The sequence below is a fragment of the Littorina saxatilis genome, linkage group LG17 (genome assembly GCF_037325665.1).
Source record: "Littorina saxatilis isolate snail1 linkage group LG17, US_GU_Lsax_2.0, whole genome shotgun sequence".
Lineage (NCBI taxonomy): Eukaryota > Metazoa > Mollusca > Gastropoda > Littorinimorpha > Littorinidae > Littorina > Littorina saxatilis.
The window spans coordinates 65,736,494-65,758,227 of NC_090261.1; the positions used below are offsets into that span (position 1 = coordinate 65,736,494).

The following is a 21,734-nucleotide window of genomic DNA, read 5'->3' on the forward strand; positions in this document are numbered from 1 at the left end:
ATTTCTACCGAGGTTAGCCCTAAGACGTCCAAGGAACATTTCCTGCGCTAATATAGAAAAACTCCGGACATACTCTGTTGGGTTTGCCTTGGGTGTGAAAGAATGAATACTCTTGCTTTTATTGAAGCCATCTTTCCACACGTGCTCCTTGTCCACGTGTTTCAGACACACGTGCTCCTTGTCCACGTGTTTCAGACACACGTCTCGCTCGTGATTTGCCAATAGCGTCTGTTAAAATGGATTATTCACTTCGGTCCTCTTTTATGACAATCTCAAAAGGGAAAGAGGGACACGATATAAAATATACAGGTCTGATCGCTTAATCCGTCGCGATATAACCTTCGTGGTTGAAAACGACGTTAAACACCAAATAAATAAAGAAAGAAATATCGCTTAATGAGTGTGATAAATGTCCGATAACGTCTCACTCCATGCGATGTGACAAAACTTAATTGACATGCAGAGGTTGACATACGCCACGCTCTGCCTTAGCGCTCTTCTCTACATGAACGCCAGTGGGTATGTACCGCTTTTTGTAAATAGTGTCTCTTCTGAGAGCGAAATATGACTCAATGATGAATTTAGTGTGTTTGTGATTGTTATTATTGTGTGTAGTCCTTTAGTAGTCTGTATGTTTTAAACGTAATTTTTAAATTCCATCTCTTGTGTGATTCTATACTACTCGTCATACAGGGTGACACAATAAGTATGCAGCCCACACAAATGCTACAATGGGCGGGGATATAGCTCAGTCGGTAGCGCGCTGGATTTGTATTCAGTTGGCCGCTGTCAGCGTGAGTTCGATCCCAGGTTCGGCGGAAATTTATTTCACAGAGTCAACTTTGTGTGCAGACTCTCTTTGGTGTCCGAACCTCCCCCCGTGTACACTACATTGGGTGTGCACGTTAAAGATCCCACGATTGACAAAAGGGTCTTTCCTGGCAAAATTGCTTAGGCAGAGTTAATAATTGTCTACCTATACCCGTGTGACTTGGAATAATAGGCCGTGAAAGGTAAATATGCGCCGAAATGGCTGCAAACGTATACAATTTCATCTCACACGGCATCACTGCAGAGCGCCTAGAACTGTACCCACGGAATATGCGCGATATAAGACTCATTGATTGATTGATTGATTGAATGCAGCGCACATCAACATCTGTTTAACGAATTACTTCATATTTGATACACATTATTTCAGGTTATGCCTGACTAGTCCACAAAGTGGCACGTTTATGGGACAAATCGGCTGACGTTTGTACACTTTTAAAGACATGATCCAACATCAGGGATCAACTTAAAGTACGAGGTTTGACATTGAGAGGTAGCAATACTTTTTTTTCTTTTTTTCCCTTGTGAGATATTAGGGCTTACAATCGGAGAGGTAGCAATACTTACCTAATCTAAACCCTCCAGATTTTTACGTTTTGGACTGTCTGAATGTCCGAGTATCTAAAAACACCCACCTTCCCTCCAGATCACCGGTGACGTGAAAACAGCACTGGCAGCTAAGTTTTGGGACAGGATTGCGTTCGCGTCGTTGACAATTTGGGAGGGGTGATTTGAAACACGTTTTGGAGGTTGTGTACGTGCAGTGAAATCTACAACACAGACACTCCTAGAATCAAATGTACAGAAGCAAGGTTCCTACGTTAAAATCAGTAAACAAATCTATACAGCTAAATCGGAACCAGTTTGGCACATGTCACATGTGTTTACTAAACAACTCGAGTTTTGTCTTACAGCTGTACGACTGAAGCGATCATCCGTACAGTCCTGTCATCATGCCCGAGAAAACTCTGCTGGAGGCTCTGCAGTACTGGACCAGGACACTGGGAGACGCCCCAGCCTTCATCTTTCGCCACAGTCGTCACGGGCGTCACGTGCTGACCTGGAACAAGCTGTACACGCTGTCAGGGCGCTTCGCCGCCATTCTCAGAGAGCGGGCAGTGTCACGTGGCCACCTGGTGGTCAACACGCTGACCAACAGTCCCGAGAGAGTTGTGTCCGAGCTGGCCATCTTGATGAGCGGGGCAGCTTCCGTCAACGGTCAGTGTCTCTTGGCGGACGGTTCCGATCTGTTACGCACGTTACGTGTGTCACGGGCTGCCGCCATTCTTGTCGACCCTGATGTCCCTGACAGTCCCTGGAACGTCCTGAAACACCACGTCACTGTGGGTGATGACGACACTGTGACGTCAGAGTCCTTGCCTGACCTGAGGAAAGCTTTCTTCATTCGACGCCTGGAGGGGAAGGGGAAAGGAGATCTCTTCGGTCATCTGGAGACATGCACTGATTGGTACCTAGCTGATGACGTCACACCCGATGACGCAATGATGGTGTTCACTACGTCAGGAACCACAGGATTCTCTAAGCTGCTGGTCTACACTCACGGTACCTACATGACGTACGTTGAGTCCACGGATGATACCACCAAGTCCTTTTTACCCAAACAGGAAACAGTTTTCAACATTGCACCATTGGGCTGGATTGGGGGTTTCCTTGGTGGTACTATAGTTCGCGGCTCAACGCGCGTGCTGTGTGATGTCAGGGCTGCGGGGATTCCCGAAGACATGCCCGAGTTTGTTTGGGATAGTCTCGTGCAGGAGAAGTGCAGGGTGACCTACTTCTCGCCCAAGTATCTCGCGCAGGTCGCGGAGCTGGCCAATCAGCGTGGAGATTCTCAACGAGCACCATCGGAGGCAGAGTTTGAGAGAAGCAGCGATAGTGCAGCCAGAGCCAAACACACACTTGGCACGTTCGTATTGGCTGGCTTTCCCGTTACTCGACCGCTGGTCAAAGCAGCTCTGGCCGTGTCCAGCTCCGTTGCCATAATGTACGCAGCGACGGACTTTGGCATGCTGTCGGGGATGGTGGTGCAGGACTGGACGGACTACGTGGACCACGACACGGGGCCGCCACTGACCAACGTGCAGGTCAAGATTGTCAGTCAGCAGGACGAGGACATCCAGCTTCCCGTTGACCAGCTGGGACTCATCCTGGTCAAGAGACCGGTCTTCCCGCGTAAGTTTACTGTTGGGTTAATCTTAACTACAAAGGGGATATATATACCTGTCAGGTAACGTTTACTATAAATCAAGTCAGGTAACGTTTACTATAAATCAAGTGGGGATTGATCTTGAACGGGAAAGAGATTGACATAATTCTTCGTCCTGAATGCCTATCTGACTTTTGTCATTTGGGCCTAAAGAAAAAATAGGTGTGTTACGGTAACCCGACCTACCCTATTTTTAGGGGCCGACCCTATAACTTTTTATTACATTTGTCAAAACAAAAACAAAAACCGAGTGCAGAAAACGCAATGAAGTCAAGTAGGTTTAATTTGTACACATTAGAAAAAAAAGTTTAAAAAAAAAGGGGATTGCCTACCTTCCTACCCTATTTTTTGTGTGGCTATGTTACCTTAACCACACCTATTTTTTTGTGGCCTTGGTGACATCGGTATTTGTCATCACTGTCACGAGTTTTCATTCATGACCAGCTGGGTAACAAAACACACTGTTCATATGTGACAAATCAAGGTAATAAATGGGTTCGAGGTGAAACGTTGATTGTCAAAGTAAAGGCCAATCAGTCTCTTTAGGTCGAACCATCGCAGCTTTGTGGGTTGTGTTTCCGAGGACAACGACTGTAAACATTCGCTCTTAAAGACCCAATCAATGTTGAAAATTACCGCGACGACTCATGGTCAATTTGAACCTAAGCTGTGCAATCGCAAATTGTGCAGAGAAAAGTCGAACAAAATTAAAAGAAAAGGTACATGCTTAAAAGTGACTGACCTAGCAAATATGATAGGCTAGCAGCTGAGCTCTGTGAATGTTAACACTCGCAGAAAAGCGACTCAAAGTTTACGTTTGATATCACATACAAATATGACGCGATAGCTTGAACTTCTGACGCGCTTTTGGGCCCTGAATTGCATTCTAAAAGTCTTGCTCCCTGTCAATCATTGTGCATAGTTTTTAGCACTACCAAAATGATGACAAAAACGATGTTTGATGGCTTGTGGCCAGACCAGCATTTTTGTGTTGGTCCTCGGGGAGCATATATACTGCCTTCTGTTACATAGTGAGCGACCTCGGCCTAGCGGCCTCGGCCGATAATGATGAAAAAGAAGACGATATGCTCCCCCTCGGACCAACAGAAAAGCTGTTCTGACGACAAGCCCCAAAACCTCGTATAACAGGTTTTCCTACGCCACTTTGCCTTTTCTTCTTTGCTGTATAATATATTGTTTTTACCATTGGCTTTGGGAAAACTCCTTTTTTTGTGGGGGGGGGGGGGGGGGGGGGGGGGATTTGTATTCATAAAATCGTCGCTCTGTCCAGTTATGATTATATTTCATTGGTTTATATTTCAGTTGTATAAGACTTTTGTCTGAGTTCAAAATAACGCCGCCTTATCTTTGATCAAACGCTGCCCATGCTACCATTTCAAAATGATCCCACCCCACCTGCCCCCTCCTCCTCCTATCTTCTCCAGGTTACCTGAACGACCCCGAGGCCAGCGCGGCCATACTGACCAGTGACGGCTTTATCCGTACCGGTGACGTGGGTCGTCTGGACCAGCGTGGTCACCTCATCGTGGAGGGTAGGGGCAGTGACGCCATCATGAGAGGTCACTACATCTTCTATCCCGCCTGGCTGGAAACACGCATCTGCGCATGCCCAGGAGTTCGTCACGTCGTTATCGTTGGCGTTCCTGACCCCGACGTCATCGAGGAGTTGTGCGCATGCGTGGTGCTGGAGTCTGATGACGTCACTCTGAAGGAGGTGCGAGAGTTCGTGGAACGGGACATCGTGGTGAAAGAGGATGACCCGCTGTCGCCACGGCCCCGCTACTACCTGAGGTTCGAATCTTTTCCTCGAACCAGCACAGACAAACCAAACCGCAAGGTGATCAAGAAACAGGCAGCACACATGCTGGGGCTGGTCGAGGGGAGCTAAGTCAATCTTTGATGTGCGTTTTGCAGATTGGCAAGCAGAAAGCCCACTGTCTTATGGGACTGTTAGTACTGAAGACGCACAGGCCCATTTGCATGACAAGCGTTTTGATGCCACTCGCTGACGAAAACCGAGTGGTGACCATTCGATTTCGTGATTAATACAATGTTGTAAATCTTTGAATATTAGATTAGATTTTGAAATTACTATCATGTTGTGAAAGTTGAAAAAGACCATTGTGCACTTTGATTTTGAGATTGCTGCAAATAACGTTGATGTTGGAAAACGAGACTGTGTATATTTGATTACGCGGCTAATGCTCCTGATGTTTTGTACAAGTATGGATTTGGTGAAGTGTGGGAAGCACAAGGTGTTGGTGATATTTCCACGTTTGTAAGAGAATTTCGCCAACGACTTGTCGATTGCTTTAGACAGGATTGGCATAGTTCCCTTGAATCACACGTGTTTTATCATGTGTATTCGTTATTTAAGCAGTCCTTGTGTATGAGTGGTTATTTGTATCAGATAAGAAATGTTCATTTGAGGAGAATGTTAGCACGTTTCAGATTTGGTATGTCACCCTTAAATAACCACTATTTACAGTATAAACCCAATGTGAATAACGTAGACAGACTTTGCCCTTTGTGCTCAGATGATACACTTGAGACGGAAGTTCATTTTTTACTTGTTTGTCCCGCATATAATGAGATCAGAGTTGAATTAATAGCCTCAAAGTATTATCGGAACCCATCCATGTTTAGAATGTGCCAATTAGTATCCTCTACAAATGGCCAAGTGGTAAGACAGTTAGCAACGTATATTTACAAAGCTATACGATTTCGCCATGATTTTCTGGAAAATGCACAGTTGCAAGCTGCAGGTCCATAAGGTTGCTTCGTTTAAACTTTGTTCGCTTGTATTATGTGTCACCAGTCTTGTTATGGGCCGGAGGCCTAACAAATACAATTTCCTACTTCCGACTTCTCTCTCTCTCTCTCTCTCTCTCTCTCTCTTATGAACACACACACACACACACACACACACACACACACACACACACACACACACACACACACACACACACACGTACATTTGCACACGTAATCAGAACACAATCCGAATTATTCCAATGCCATGTTAACTTTTATGTAGAACTGGTTTTTATTTGCTTTGGTAAAAAGGTACATTTTCGGAATGAAGGATGCTTTTATCCAAGAAATATATCTCATAGAAATACAATATGAACGAAATTATCTGTTGTTGTGATTTGCACTGATTGTACTATGTGTGTGTATGTGCGTGTTATGTAGACGAGCATTTTTTTAAATTTTTTTTTCTCTTTGCTTAACGCCCAGCCGACCACGAAGAGCCATATCAGGGCGGTGCTGCTTTGACATATAACGTGCGCCACACACAAGACAGAAGTCGCAGCACAGGCTTCATGTCTCACCCAGTCACATTATTCTGACACCGGACCAACCAGTCCTAGCACTAACCCCATAATGCCAGACGCCAGGCGGAGCAGCCACTAGATTGCCAATTTTAAAGTCTTAGGTATGACCCGGCCAGGAACCCACGACCTCCCGATCACGGGGCGGACGCCTTACCACGAGCATGCAAGCCTACGTTAGCGCCAGTTGGTCCTGATAATACTTGCAGATCATGGTGCATCAGCTTTTGTTGTGTGCGCGCATGTGGGTGTATGTGTGTGTGTACGTGCGTGTGTGTGCGTTTTTCTGTTTGTCTCTGTTTGACTCTCGTTACTTGTATTCACATGTGTCACTGTGCGTATGGGTCTGTTGGTGTGCGTGTATGTGCGCGAGTAGTGTGTGTGTGTGTGTGTGTGTGTGTGTGTGTGTGTGTGTGTGTGTCAGTGAGTTTAAACCTAAAATTCGGATCTCATTGGATAGTTCATAGGTGGATCTCACGCAGCCCCGTCCTCAGTATCACTCAATACACATGTTTTTAATCACGTCAAAATATCAGTCATGCAAATTGAACTAACACAATTATATATATATGGTTTTTTTCTTGTTTTTTCAATCAACACTTCATTGATCGTCAAAGTAAATACCAGTTCCCACTTCGTTAGCTGTACCTATCATGTAAGCTTAGTTAAAGGGCTCAGAAAGGCAGAATGAGTATCCATGCAAAGAAGAATAAGTATGTGTTATAAGGCGATTAGAAATAGAGCTCTAGCTACGATTAGAGAACGTTAGCATGCGTTATAAGGCAATAAGGACACATTTCTAGCTAACGAACTAGCTAACTATGGAAAGTCCTAGCATGTGTTATTAGATCTCGGCCACAAATGGAGAACCCTGTGTTCCCTAGCATGTGCTATTAGGCAACATGAATATAATTCTAACTAACGTTAGAAAGTCCTAGCTTGTGCTATTAGGCAACATTAATATAACTCTAACTAACGTTAAAAAGTCCAAGCACGTGTTATCAGATCTCAGCCACAAATACATAACCCTAGCGTGTGCTATTAGGCCACTTGAGTATAGCTCTAACTGAGGGTAGAACATCTTAGCATGTGTTATGATACATCTTGAATAAAGCTCCAGTGAGAATCCTTACATTTATAATCAGGCATCTTGGATGGACATGGACAAATTGATTATGTCGATTATACACAATACACAACACAACATGGCCGGAGAAACAAGGGGACGCAAGCGTACTAAATGCAGACGACAGGTGTAACATGTGATGTCAACATAACACGGGAAAGGTTATACCATTAGAGTTCAGTATATGACGAGAACATGTTTACTAATCATGATTGCACAGTTCACCACACAAATTAAGAGTACAATCAAATCATGATACATTATGATATCATGTGTTACAAAACTCTCTCTCTCTCTCTCTCTCTCTCTCTCTCTCTCTCTCTCTCTCTCTCTCTCTCTCTCTCTCTCTCTCTCTCTCTCTCTCTCTCTCTCTCTCTCTCACTCGCTTTAGCTTACAGTAAAAATGAAGTCCCAGGATTTGCCATAAAGCATCTTGAATATAGCTCCAACTCGGAGTAAAGACACTTAGCATAGTTGTGTTAAAATAAATAAAAGTTGTGATAGAGCTCTCGCTTATTTGAGAGAATCCTACTAGTTGTAGTTGGCATCTTGGATAGCTGTAGCTAACAAGGCATTCCTGGGTAGAGCTCAGGTCAAGGTAGAGACGCATACTAGTGTTTTACCAGCCATCGTGATAACTAACTAGCTACCTCAGAGTCCCAGCATCTGTGTGGCCTGTTCCTTGATCGCTTTGCGTCTCGGTTTGTCGGTGCTGGTCACTGGAAAAGATTCGAACCTCAGGTAGTAGCGGGGCCGTGGTGACAGCGGGTCATCCTCTTTCACCACGATGTCCCGTTCCACAAACTCCCGCACCTCCTTCATTGTGACGTCATCAGACTCCAGCACCACGCATGCGCACAGCTCTTCGTTGACGTCGGGGTCAGGAACTCCCACGATAATGACGTGTCGAACTCCCGGACATGCGCAAACGCGTGTTTCCAGCCAAGAGGGATAGAAGATGTAAAGACCTCTCATGATGGCGTCACTGCCCCTTCCCTCCACGATGAGGTGACCACGCTGGTCCAGACGACCTACGTCACCGGTACGGATAAAGCCGTCACTGGTCAGCATGGCCGCGCTGGCCTCGGGGTCGTTCAATAAACCTGGACAGACAACGATTCATAACTGAAAACCACAAACACACAAAAACAGGCACACAAACACACTGACATTCAGGCACCGTTAATACAGAATTCTATACTGACCGTCATAAAAAAGCGTTTGAGTGTAGATCTTTGTGATGAGACCGTTTATTGCAAAATCCGCTGTATGACCAGAAAGGCATTCAATCCCTTTCCATATTTAGTGAACAGAGTGATTTTACAGGAGTAAGTGTCTGTACAATCGAACAGACAAGACAGTTGAAGTAAAGGACACTTTAGGTCTAGAAAGAAGACACGTGGAACACAGTGATGCTTTCAGCCATTTGTATTCCAGCAGAGTGCGTTCCCTTCCATGCAACAGTCATGCAAGAGTAGTTGCCCTTAAAGTGATAAGGTGCAATCTACAGTCACCAAAACAAAATCGCATTTATAAAAGAAAGGTTCCTTCGTTAAATTCGACCAAAAATAAGAATAGATAAAAGTAAAGGGCAGTCAATGTTGCACATGTATCTTGTCAAACAATGACGCGATGGCGAGCCGAACGGTGTAGGAGTCACTCTCAGAAGCCATTTCAGATTCTGATTCGCCTTTTGAAGCCGTTTTAGTGGTTAGTGTTACAGAAAACGCTACATTTCCGTAATACATTCACGCATTGCCTTCAAACTTGTAGAGCTTTGTGTTAACACATGCATTTTGAAACATTAGTTATTCTATTATGCCACGTATCGTCTTACTAGGAACATTTTCAAAATCAATACTTAGCAAACTTGCAGTATTCGACTCAATGGATAGACGACTGAAGCATGGCTGAAAGCCTGAGGGGGTCGTTGCAGGGAAGCGCGAGAAGCTTTGTTCCTCAAGACAAGTTTTAGACAAGACCAGAAGTCTATTATACTAAAAGTACTTTACTACTATTACCAGCAGTCGACACGCGATGATACATATGCCCTTTGACCTTTCCTTGGGGATATCCCGTAATAAAAATAGAATACGGGATTGTGGGAAAGCTGCCCAAGGGCACTCACGCACTATATTCGATTTTCAATACACGACTCAAAACCTTTGAGATAAATCAAAAAGAAAACAAGTCGCGTAAGGCGAAAATACAATATTTAGTCAAGTAGCTGTCGAACTCACAGAATGAAACTGAACGCAATGCCATTTTTCAGCAAGACCGTATACTCGTAGCATCGTCAGTCCACCGCTCATGGCAAAGGCAGTGAAATTGACAAGAAGAGCGGGGTAGTAGTTGCGCTAAGAAGGATAGCACGCTTTTCTGTACCTCTCTTTGTTTTAACTTTCTGAGCGTGTTTTTAATCCAAACATATCATATCTATATGTTTTTGGAATCAGGAACCGACAAGGAATAAGATGAAAGTGTTTTTAAATTGATTTGGACAATTTAATTTTGATCATAATTTTTATATATTTAATTTTCAGAGCTTGTTTTTAATCCGAATATAACATATTTATATGTTTTTGGAATCAGCAAATGATGGAGAATAAGATAAACGTAAATTTGGATCGTTTTATAAATTTTTATTTTTTTTTACAATTTTCCGATTTTTAATGACCAAAGTCATTAATTAATTTTTAAGCCACCACGCTGAAATGCAATACCGAAGTCCGGGCTTCGTCGAAGATTACTTGACCAAAATTTCAACCAATTTGGTTGAAAAATGAGGGCGTGACAGTGCCGCCTCAACTTTCACGAAAAGCCGGATATGACGTCATCAAAGACATTTATCCAAAAAATGAAAAAAACGTTCGGGGATTTCATACCCAGGAACTCTCATGTCAAATTTCATAAAGATCGGTCCAGTAGTTTAGTCTGAATCGCTCTACACACACACACACACACACACACAGACACACAGACACACGCACATACACCACGACCCTCGTTTCGATTCCCCCTCGATGTTAAAATATTTAGTCAAAACTTGACTAAATATAAAAATACAAGTATATGAGCCTGTGCCAAAACGTGCTTGCCAAAATGGGACATTTGGGGTTGAAAACCAAACTGGAAATAATACTGTCTTATCTTTATACACTAATTGACTTTGTATAGTGTAACTATTTCCATAACCAAAAAGATAACTTGGGCTTTACTTTTTGCGAAAAAACAAAAAAACGCATCAACATAGCTGTGTGTCAACTATAACGCGAGACACAGCATTTTCATAAGTATCTTTATAAGTTCTTAACTGATTTGCTTCAAATTTACTCAGCAAGTAAGATTTACATCCCAAAAGAGATTCATTGAGGAACTTCTAAAATGGACCTTGTATTTTGAAAAATAAGACACCCATCACTGTGTCCTGAGTTACAGTTGACACACTCCAGTCACAAGAAATCCTGTAAAAAAAATTAAAAACAGAGAAGATGTTTCAAAGACTAGAATATTTTATTAAAACCATCATTTGCAACTCAAACAAACCTCAAAATCACATGAAAAAGAAAGCAAAGTAGAAAAACTAGTCCCTGCTGTGTCAACTGTAACGGGGTCAAGGAAGACATGAAAATGGCACTGTGTCTCATGTTCCGGTTGACACACAAAGTCAGGAACACACACTGTAATGTGACAAGAGAATAAGAAATGCCAAAATGCCAGGTGTTACATGCAGGAAGTGCAAAATAAGGATAAGATGTCTTCAAATGTACAAATTCATTGGAAAATGGATGGCAAGAATCTCAAAACCACAACAGAAAACTAACCAAAACATTCCCAAATAGTGTTATATTTACACCATCAGCTTATACAGAAAGTTCCTGCAGTTAATGTTCGTGAACATTACATTCCAGTCTGAACGAGTCAAAAGTCATTAAACAAACAATTTTGCACTCAAAACTGGTTAAATAAAAATGAAAAATTAAAACGCAAGTTCATGGAGAAAACAAGGTAAAATTACAAACGCCCAAGGGAAATGTCAATCTCATGAATATCCTCCACATCCACACATTAAGTGTCACTTGCACTCTCAAATAGTCATGCACATAATCAAAGAAACACATGGCACACTAGCACCCTACAAAGGTAAATACAAGACTTGATCAATCACAAATTGGTAATCAGAGATTTAAAAAAAATGTGCACCTCTACCAATAAATACACACAAGCATTCAAAGTACCACAATGTACAAGACTAGAGAAAATCACAGATCAGCTTTCACACATAGCTTTAGCTGCCAATGCCTACATGTAAAATAATATGATAATGATAACTGCAAAGTTCGTAAAATTGGCTTCCCCCATCAAATAAATTAATCTACTCGGGCTATGCATGATCAGCAAACTTGCCAGACTGTCACTGTCAGAAGGGAGTCAGACCAAACCAGATGCAGACCTGTTTACACTAAACCCGAGGCAAGAGTACTTTCCCAAAACGTTGAGTGTATTTTTCAAAAAGTTGGTGTACTTTGCAAGCAAAGCCATACGCGTGGGTGCAAACGTGTTTGTGTAAGAATAGCATGTCTTCTGTTCCTCTCCAAAGTTCGTTCATGGCAGACATCGTAGCGTTCAGGGTCCAGCTTTAGCCGTTGTCTGTACTCTTTGGATCGCTCGCTGTTCTGCTTCCGGACTCGTTCAGCCTGGGGTGACAATCTGACTTGCAGTCGCAGACCTTACAATCACGACAAAGAAATGAGGCTCAAGTACAAGACAGAAAAATATTTGCCCACAGCACATCTAGAATTTCATGACATGTTCAAGTGCAGTTTCTACAGCACTGACCCCTGTCTCTTCTACCTCTCCCAGATTAAATGTAACATTTCACTTCTAAGAGCAACAATACCACTTCTAACATCAGTCCTAAGAACTAAGACTGTACTGGATTTCCTACAAAGAGATGTGTCTAAGTTGACACAATCACCATAAATTAATATGCTTTCATCTGCAGAGTCATTTATTTACAAGGCTGGTAATTGAGGTAACTAAAAAAACAAGTAACAAAGGACATAAAACAATACTGTGTCCTTCCCAAGAAAAGTTACGGTCGACATGCATTCCTCGTAAATCAAAGCTACAAACATTAAACAAAAAAAAACCACAACCCTAAACTCTCAATTCCAAAAGTTAAAAGTAAAACGCAGACCTTAAATAGAAAAGAAAGGCATACGTATGTAAATGCATAGCTGTCCAAAAATACTTTGTGTCATTCGTAACCGAGACACAGTGAGAGTTACATGTCTTGCGTTACGATTGACGCAAGAAGATCCCCGAGTGGCCTTCTCGAAAAATATTTCACAACCAAACCAAGAACAAGTCGCTTAAGGCGAAAATACAACATTTAGTCAAGTAGCTGTCGAACTCACAGAATGAAACTGAACGCAATGCAATTTTTCAGCAAGACCGTATACTCGTAGCATCGTCAGTCCACCGCTCATGACAAAGGCAGGGAAATTGACAAGAAGAGCGGGGTAGTAGTTGCGCTAAGAAGGATAGCACGCTTTTCTGTACCTCTCTTTGTTTTAACTTTCTGAGCGTGTTTTTAATCCAAACATATCATATCTATATGTTTTTGGAATTAGGAACCGACAAGGAATAAGATGAAAGTGTTTTTAAATTGATTTCGACAATTTAATTTTGATTATAATTTTTATATTTTTAATTTTCAGAGCTTGTTTTTAATCTAAATATAACATATTTATATGTTTTTAGAATCAGAAAATGATGAAGAATAAGATGAACGTAAATTTGGATCGTTTTATAAAAAAAATTGTTGTTTTTACAATTTTCAGATTTTTAATGACCAAAGTCATTAATTAATTTTTAAGCCACCAAGCTGAAATGCAATACCGAAGTCCGGCCTTCGTCGAAGATTGCCTGGCCAAAATTTCAATCAATTTGATTGAAAAATGAGGGTGTGACAGTGCCGCCTCAACTTTTACAAAAATCCGGATATGACGTCATCAAAGGTATTTATCGAAAAAAAGAAAAAAACGTTCGGGGATATCATTCCCAGGAACGTTCATGTAAAATTTCATAAAGATCGTTCCAGTAGTTTGGTTTGAATCGCTCTACACGCACGCACACACACACGCACGCACGCACACACTCACACACACACATACACCACGACCCTCGTTTCGATTCCCCCTCTATGTTAAAACATTTAGTCAAAACTTGACTAAATGTAAAAACAAGTCCGAAAACTCATACATTACTTGCTAATCCAAGCGGAACCATTGTTTGCTGTTGCTATTGCTAACCGTGAAAATGTTCAGTCGATCGTAACAAAGACATCACAGAATATGGATCGATCGTAACGAAGACCCAAACTGAACGAACTTTTTCAGTCCAGACAAATGCTTAAAATATGAAAGGAAGAATCACCCAGAACATATTCTTTGCTACTAGCTATAACACAGCGAATAAGTAAAAAACTTGAAGAATTTTGAGTCGATCGTAACTTTATGTCGATCGTAACGCTCATCAAACAGGAGACATGAAACGAAAACTTACCTTCCCTGCGAAAGTCGGCCATCCGTGTAGCAAAATGGAGTCCAACTGCGTGCGTGTAACGTTTTTGCTATTTATAACAGCAGCCCCGATACTTCCGCGGTCATTTAAAATAAGTTATTGAATATTGAGCGATCGTAACAAAAAGACATGAAAATTGCATTCAACCTAAAAACTTCTCAAAACTACTTAAAATACTTTTATTTTAAATCAATTGTTTGCAAATCAAATAAAACTTTTTATTTACTGCTGCTTACAACTTTCGGTTGCGATAATGACGTTCGTAGATTCGAAAATCGAGGGACGTATCGTGAGTTCGCTGGAGACACAGGGAGTTACGATCGCTATGGACGTTTTTGACGTCAAATATTTTGCCAATAAACATCTTTTTTTTCGTAGACATCATCTTTTCGTGGTAATTTAGGGTACATTTATCAATATTATGGGCACTGTTTCTAACTTGCCGACGGAGATTTCTGGACCGCGGACGAACAAAACACCATGTACGGAATGTCCCACTATTAAGTCGCCGGATTTGCTCGCTTCGGCTAACATTTTTATTTTTTTCATGTAGGTGTAATGCATGCAAGCTTCTGAAACTGTCTTTGCTATGTCTTTAACATACATGCTTTCAAACTGTTCAGTGCTTTTTGCGATTGAAAGTGCGGTTGATGAACAGTAATGCATGAACATGTCGGCTCTTTCGGCAGACCACGTTTTGGCACAGGCTCATATAGAGTAAGGAAAAGAAGACAAAGTTGAACATTTGAGAAAAAATTGTTTGACAAAACATGCCTTAAATATGGGACTCGAACTCGAGACCGCCGGTTCTGCAGGCAAACGTATTACCACCCCGCCACGGAGGCTCACGACCCAAACGTGTGAAAATTAATACTTGAACTGCAACCATACCTTCCACGTGCCCGGGTTTGCGATCGAGCATTTGTCGACTAGTCGGTTCCCCGTTCGTATTTGTGATTTGTACGTTTTCTTGTTCTCATCATTATAACAGTCGCGGTGTTACCTATAGGGCATTACATTTTCACCAAAGCCGAGGTTATTAAAACAAATATAATGGGACATTCTGGGGAAATTGTACCGCTGGAAGTACTCAATAATTATGCAACTTTTTGATTATTTCAAGTCATTACATCATCCAAAAGGTTTGGAATGAAGCAAATGAATAAAATACAAGAATTACGAGTTCAGAAAAAAATTAAAATAAAATTGCTGTCGAAGCGGATCAAACCCGGGACCACTAAAATAAGGACTAGCGAATAATCGGGCGCTTTACCATATGAGCTATTCTGTAGCACTGTAGGCGAAGGAGAATTTAACTTCAAATATTGCACTTGAGTTCTCGAGCGTGGCGACGATTCGAGTTTCCGAGTCTCTCCGTTCGTATTTGTGTACTGTTCTCTTTATCTCACTGTTCGAGGCAAGTTCAGTTAATAACTGACCCTATGCTCCCGGTCACTTCGTAAAAGTTTGGAAAGCAATATCAAGTAGCGATAATTTCAAGCGTAACCGACATTATTGCTACGAAATGCATTGACCAATCGCCGAAAGGCGCTGACGTCATTGCATGAGAGGATTTACCTATTCTTGATGACATACTAAGGAGTTAGTTCGGGAGAACGACGATCTATGGACGGTTTATCATGTAAAGGGAAGCAAGCGGTTAAAAACGGGCGTCGATAGAGCCAATGAACAGTGATGTCTACTTATAGTATTTCATTCACTTGTGACAAAACAGAAATATAATGCCAATCAGGAGAATGAGACCAAAGTGATTAACAAAGCATAAGCAGGATTATGTGAGCACTTATTATAAGTTTTAAACTTGGTGTGCTCCTTTGTAAGCATGTTGTTGTATTATCATGTGTGTTTTTATGAATAAAAAGTTGTTTAAACCAACAAAGCATCAGGCCAACTCACGTGGGGAGCTACTTTTCTTGACCAGGATGAGTCCCAGCTGGTCAGCGGGAAGCTGGATGTCCTCGTCCTGTTGACTGACAATCTTGACCTGCACGTTGGTCACCAGTGACCCTGTGTCGTGGTCGACGTAGTCTGTCCAGTCCTGCACGACTAGGGCCGACACGAAGCCGACGTCAGTTGACCCGTACACCACGACCACTACAGTGGACAGGGCCAGCGCCATCTTGACCATAGAGCGTGTGACGGGGAGACCACCCAGCACCATCATGTCCAGCTTGGCAGTGGTCAGCGGTGTGTCGCCTCGGTTTGTCTGGCTTCCTGAATCGCCTTGGGTTGGATCGGACCTGGATTTGCCTTCTGCTGTCGCTTCGCTAACATCAGGTCTAGTTGAATCGTCTCGGTTTTGAGCGTGTTCCCGTGACGTTGAGCTGCTGTTCTCAATTCCACTGACCAGTTTGCTTGCTGCAAGTTGCTGCTCCTGGGTCGTGTCCGTCTCTTTGGTGAGACTGACCGTGTTGTTCTTCTTGTCAGCTTTAGCCTCAGCTTGGAATGCAGGTTCTTTTCTATCGTAGAGGGGCAGCGCAGTTTTGGTGTCAGTTTTAGGTGTATCAGACTCGTCGTTTTTCAACCCGGTATCAGTGTCAGATGTGTCAGTGTTCGCTCCGTCTCCCTGCCGGTGCTGCTTTGCGATCTCCACAAGGCCTGAGAGGTGCAGAGGAGATAGAACCGCCCTCCGGCATTTTTCCTCCACAAGACATCTCCAGATAAACTTCGGCATGTCTTTGGGAATCCCTGCAGCTCTAACGTCACACAGCACGCGCACGGATCCAGAGGCTATGCTGTTGCCGATATAACCCCCCGCCCAGCCTAGCGGGGCCATGTTGAGCACGAGGTGACCGTGTTGGTAGAAAGCTTGTGATTCCGCCCGTGAATGCTGCCCCCAGCCCGTCAGGTTGCCGTGTGTGTAGACCACCAGCTTGGAGAACCCCGTGGTTCCTGACGTCGTGAAGACGGTTGCTGTCTCATCAGGCGTGATTTCATCAGTTTGGTACCAGTCACTCAGTGTCTCCAGGTGACCGAAAAAATCGCCGTGTCCTTTCCCCTCCACGCGTCGCACGAAAAAAAGCTTCTTGAGTTCAGGTAAGGACTCTGACGTCACATTGTCGTCATCACCCACAGTGACGTGGTGTTTCAGAACGTTCCAGGGACTGTCAGGGACATCAGGGTCGACAAGAATGGCGGCGGCCCGTGACACACGTAACGTGCGTAACAGATCGGAACCGTCCGCCAAGAGACACTGACCGTTGACGGAAGCTGCCCCGCTCATCAAGATGGCCAGCTCGGACACAACTCTCTCGGGACTGTTGGTCAGCGTGTTGACCACCAGGTGGCCACGTGACACTGCCCGCTCTCTAAGAATGGCGGCGAAGCGTCCTGACAGCGTGTACAGCTTGTTCCAGGTCAGCACGTGACGCCCGTGACGACTGTGGCGAAAGATGAAGGCTGGGGCGTCTCCCAGTGTCCCGGTCCAGTGCTCTAAGGCTTCCGGTAGGTGTGTGAACTGAGGCATTGTTCGGGGAAGACTAACAGCTGATTTTTGTTGTCGGAGTGTTGCTCTGCCTGGAAGTAAAGTAGAATGACAAGTAGACGGTTACTGTGATGGGAGGATACTGGCTCCTTTCTAACAGAGTCAAAGGAATAAATGCAGTCAGAGACACCAGGACACAGACACAGTCAAAATGACGCATACACACAGTTCTCAACATTAAAAACTCCACACACACACACACACACACAGTTCTCAACATTAAAAACTCCACACACACACACACACATACACACACACACACACACACACACACACACACACACACACACACACATACCCCCCCCCCCCCCACCCCCGACCATCCCTCTGACACTGATAGACAGAGTTCCTGACCTAATTTAATGACAATACAGCCAATTACAACGACTGTGAGTACACTTGGGACTGTAAACAAGTAGTTACATTCATGATGGTGTACCTGCAAACATCGTCTGACATCTTACACTATCGCGGCTTCAATCTATACAGTTAAAATGTGTCCCCAATTAAAGGCACATTCCCTCTCGGCTTACAATCTCAAATGTGGCCAGGCTTTACATGGAATACAGCCATCCCTCCACTTGGACATTTACCAAACATCAACACCCTGACTGCTTGCTGTTGCGAGTTGAAATTTCTTGATATGAATACAGTATTTGATAGCCATCCATGGCATTTACGAAAGTGTTTCATGAACAAATATCAAATGACCAAGTGAAGGGATGGTCTTGACGCACATAACAGCCTGGCTGGCTGGATCTGGGGCGGTGGGTCGAGCTGTTTACACGGGAAAGATTGTGCCTTTAAAGACCGTTGCAAATGTTGATGTCAGTTGCACACAGAAAGGCATCATGCCCTGCATTTCACACATCTCATTTCTCAGACGCTTTGCCCACGATACGCAGGAAGGGTGGGGTGGGGAGTTGGGAGAGGGAGGGGGGAGGGGGGAGGGGGGGGGGGGTTATTGGCTTTGATGAGATTGGATTATACAGGTCAGTCTTTGGAAAAGGTTTGTGTGATACAAACATTTTAATGCAGCTCTGTGCAGATATTTATTCGCCTGTGAGTGTGTGTGTGTGTGTGTGTGTGTGTGTGTGTGTGTGTGTGTGTGTGTGTGTGTGTGTGTGTGTGCGTGTGTGTGTGTGTGTGTGTGTGTGCGTGTGTGTGTGTGTGTGCGTGTGTGTGCGTGCGTGTGTGCGTGTGTGTGTGTGTGTATGTATGTGTGTGTGTGTGCGTGTGTGTGCGCGTGTGTTCGTCTGTTTATTAGCTTATGTGTGTGTATGTGTGTGTGTGTGTGTGTGTGTGTGTGTGTGTGTGTGTGTGTGTGTGTGTGTGTGTGTGTGTGTGTGTGTGTGTGTGTGTGTGTGTGTGTGTTCGACAAAAAAGGAACCTCTGATCTAAAAAGTATGCCGATGCATTCATTGTTACACTTGTTTTTGTCCTTGCACTTCGCATGCATAATTGCTCCAATAACACAGATTACTCCGCAGTTTTTGCTGAACTGCTTCAAACTCTCGTGATGATGTCTTACACAGGTTGTCTTCCGTGTGTCAGTGTCGCCAAGGTATAGATAATAATGAAAACTAAGCAGTTTCTTCAACTGTCATTTAATTGTTACCAGTCAAAATTAAAGGGGCACTTTTGATCATACAGTTTTGGGGGAGTTTCTCGCAAATTTGACGAATCTGAAAAATATGGAGAATCCACTGTAATCTTATCCAGACGAACACGGCACGATGTGCTCACAAACTCACCACAAGTATGGTATTCAATTAAACCAAATTGCGTAAATGCACTTCAGGTTGCTGTTTGTCTCCGGTGTTGAAAACAAAAAGAATGTTCAGAAGCGCAACCTGGCGGCGAGATCTGTGACGCGGCGGCCTAAAAACCAACACCACGTACATAAACAAGGGAAGTAACTAAGTAAAAGAGTTCTATTTCTGTGCATATTTTACGACATCAATTAGGGTTTCACAACACACGCTGTCAACAGTGAAGGCAGTCCTCCTGCAGTGGCATTATTTGTAACGCACAATCTGTGGTACAACTTGGGAAGTAATCTGACGGCCTTTTTTCGTATTTATTATCCCTTAAAGGATTGTTTGTAATGAACATGCACAGTCCCATCTTCATCTTTAAAAAAGGAAATCTGAAATGTTAACCAGCACCTTTCGTGACAGGTATGTCCTCCGATGTGTTAACCATGTATGCACAACGTCTGAAAGCAACATGATGATTAGTTTCAGAAATACAGCGTGTAACTTACTGTTGTGTGATGTCACCCACCATACAGACTCCCATACCATGTATGCCCAAAGTCTGAAAGCAACATGATGATTAGTTTCAGAAATACAGCGTGTAACTTACTGTTGTGTGATGTCACCCACCATACAGACTCCCATACCATGTATGCCCAAAGTCTGAAAGCAAAATGATGATTAGTTTCAGAAATACAGCGTGTAACTTACTGTTGTGTGATGTCACCCACCATACAGACTCCCATACCATGTATGCCCAAAGTCTGAAAGCAACATGATAATTGGTTTCATCAAGTTAATGCAGCGTGTTGTGTGCTGTCACAACTCTATCATATGACAAATGTGAATATGTGTGTATGTGTGTGTGTGCGTGTATGCGTCTGCGTTAGTGTGTGTGTGTGTGTGTGTGTGTATATGTGTGTGTGTGTGTGTGTTTGTGTGTGTGTTTATGTGTGTGTGTGTGTGTTTGTGTGTGTTTGTGTGTTAGTGTGTGTGTGTGTGTGTGTGTGTGTGTGTGTGGGTGTGTGCGTGTGTTAGGGTGTGAGTGTGTGCGTGTGTTTCTGTCTGACTGTCTGTCTGTGTATGAACGAGAGAGAGAGCAGGGTGGCTGAGAGCTAGCTGCCCGTCCATCAGTCTGCCTTTCCTTTTGACTGTTGACTGCAGAACGACCACTGTGGAAGCGCACCCATGAATCACGGTTCTAACATAGGTTTATTCTGCAACGGGCATGGTAGGGTAATCACATGCCGTCACAAGGAACTCATAGGTCATACACCCTGGGTCAAACTCAGGCTTCAGATAGCGACACGAGGGGGTCAAGAGATGGTATTATCGTCCTGTACTGCCCTGCATCACGGGAGATAACCGGCTTGATAATGTACAGCCCGGTGTATGCTGCGCAAGAACCAAACAACTCTTACACTTGTAAAGTTAATACATAATGAACATAATAATAATGAACACTTATTAATCACCCCATCTCGCTAGAGCTCAATAGCGGAACGGACACACACACACACATACACACACACACACACACACACACACGTGGTCTTACACGAGTAGATTTGTACGTGTATGACTGTTTTTACACCACCATTAAGGCAGCCATACGCCGCTTTCGGAGGACACACATGATCAAATCAACCAACTTGCAACAGTGAAACAAAACCCAGCTATAGCTATTCCAGAACCAAACAAACATATCTATAATTATGCAATGTCAAAATTAACACATTCCAAAACACTGAGTTAGGACGTATTCATACTCAATTATCTAAATAAACATATTCATGAAGTTGTCAGTCTTTTGTTTCTACTCTCGGGTGTGATTTTGCCACGCTATTTCATGGGCCTATATAATTATATGTATTGAGGTCAGCCCTACTGACACTGCTGTGTACATGTCGAAGTTCATTCGTGTGTCCTTGTTACGCGGCTTCTCACACAGTATTTAGGTCGCAGCCAAGACGGGTCCCATACGGCGTAAAGCAGGTTGGTCTGAAAAACAAACACGGTCTTTTCTATCTTCAATGTTTTTGTCAGCTTGCAGTAACTTCAGTATTAACTGCTAGCCTCGTTGTGGTTTCAAATCAGATAGTAATGGTGTGTTAGTTGACTTGAATCGTGTCAGTTACACATCAGGTGGCCGGCCTTGAACCATTACGTATATTTGTTGTTTCTGTAGATGTTTTTCAAGCGAAAGCTTTGAAACTGTTAGTTAGTTAGTTAGTTAGTTGTTGCTTTTTGGGTCCAGCGGACCATATCTGCCAAATCAGGATCCCTTCGAAACCGCTGTTCACGTTTCTTGGGTTTATAATGACCTCCAAAAACGACCCTCCTT

General features: G+C 43.3%; 2 protein-coding genes across 2 annotated transcripts; one reads left to right on the top strand and one right to left on the bottom strand.

The window, feature by feature from the left end:
* The first annotated feature begins 442 nt into the window (after nucleotides 1-442).
* Nucleotides 443-6,055, top strand: LOC138952179 (2-succinylbenzoate--CoA ligase-like). Its single transcript, XM_070323778.1, has 3 exons — nucleotides 443-519; nucleotides 1,746-3,024; nucleotides 4,504-6,055. Exons 2-3 carry the CDS (start codon nucleotides 1,785-1,787, stop codon nucleotides 4,965-4,967), a joined length of 1,704 nt encoding a protein of 567 aa, XP_070179879.1. The 5' UTR covers nucleotides 443-519; nucleotides 1,746-1,784; the 3' UTR covers nucleotides 4,968-6,055.
* A 309-nt stretch (nucleotides 6,056-6,364) lies between these two features.
* On the bottom strand, nucleotides 6,365-17,804 carry LOC138952178 (uncharacterized). Its single transcript, XM_070323777.1, has 2 exons — nucleotides 16,046-17,804; nucleotides 6,365-8,643 (listed from the first exon to the last, which is right to left on the bottom strand). Exons 1-2 carry the CDS (start codon nucleotides 17,613-17,615, stop codon nucleotides 8,192-8,194), a joined length of 2,022 nt encoding a protein of 673 aa, XP_070179878.1. The 5' UTR covers nucleotides 17,616-17,804; the 3' UTR covers nucleotides 6,365-8,191.
* Nucleotides 17,805-21,734: the final 3,930 nt, after the last annotated feature.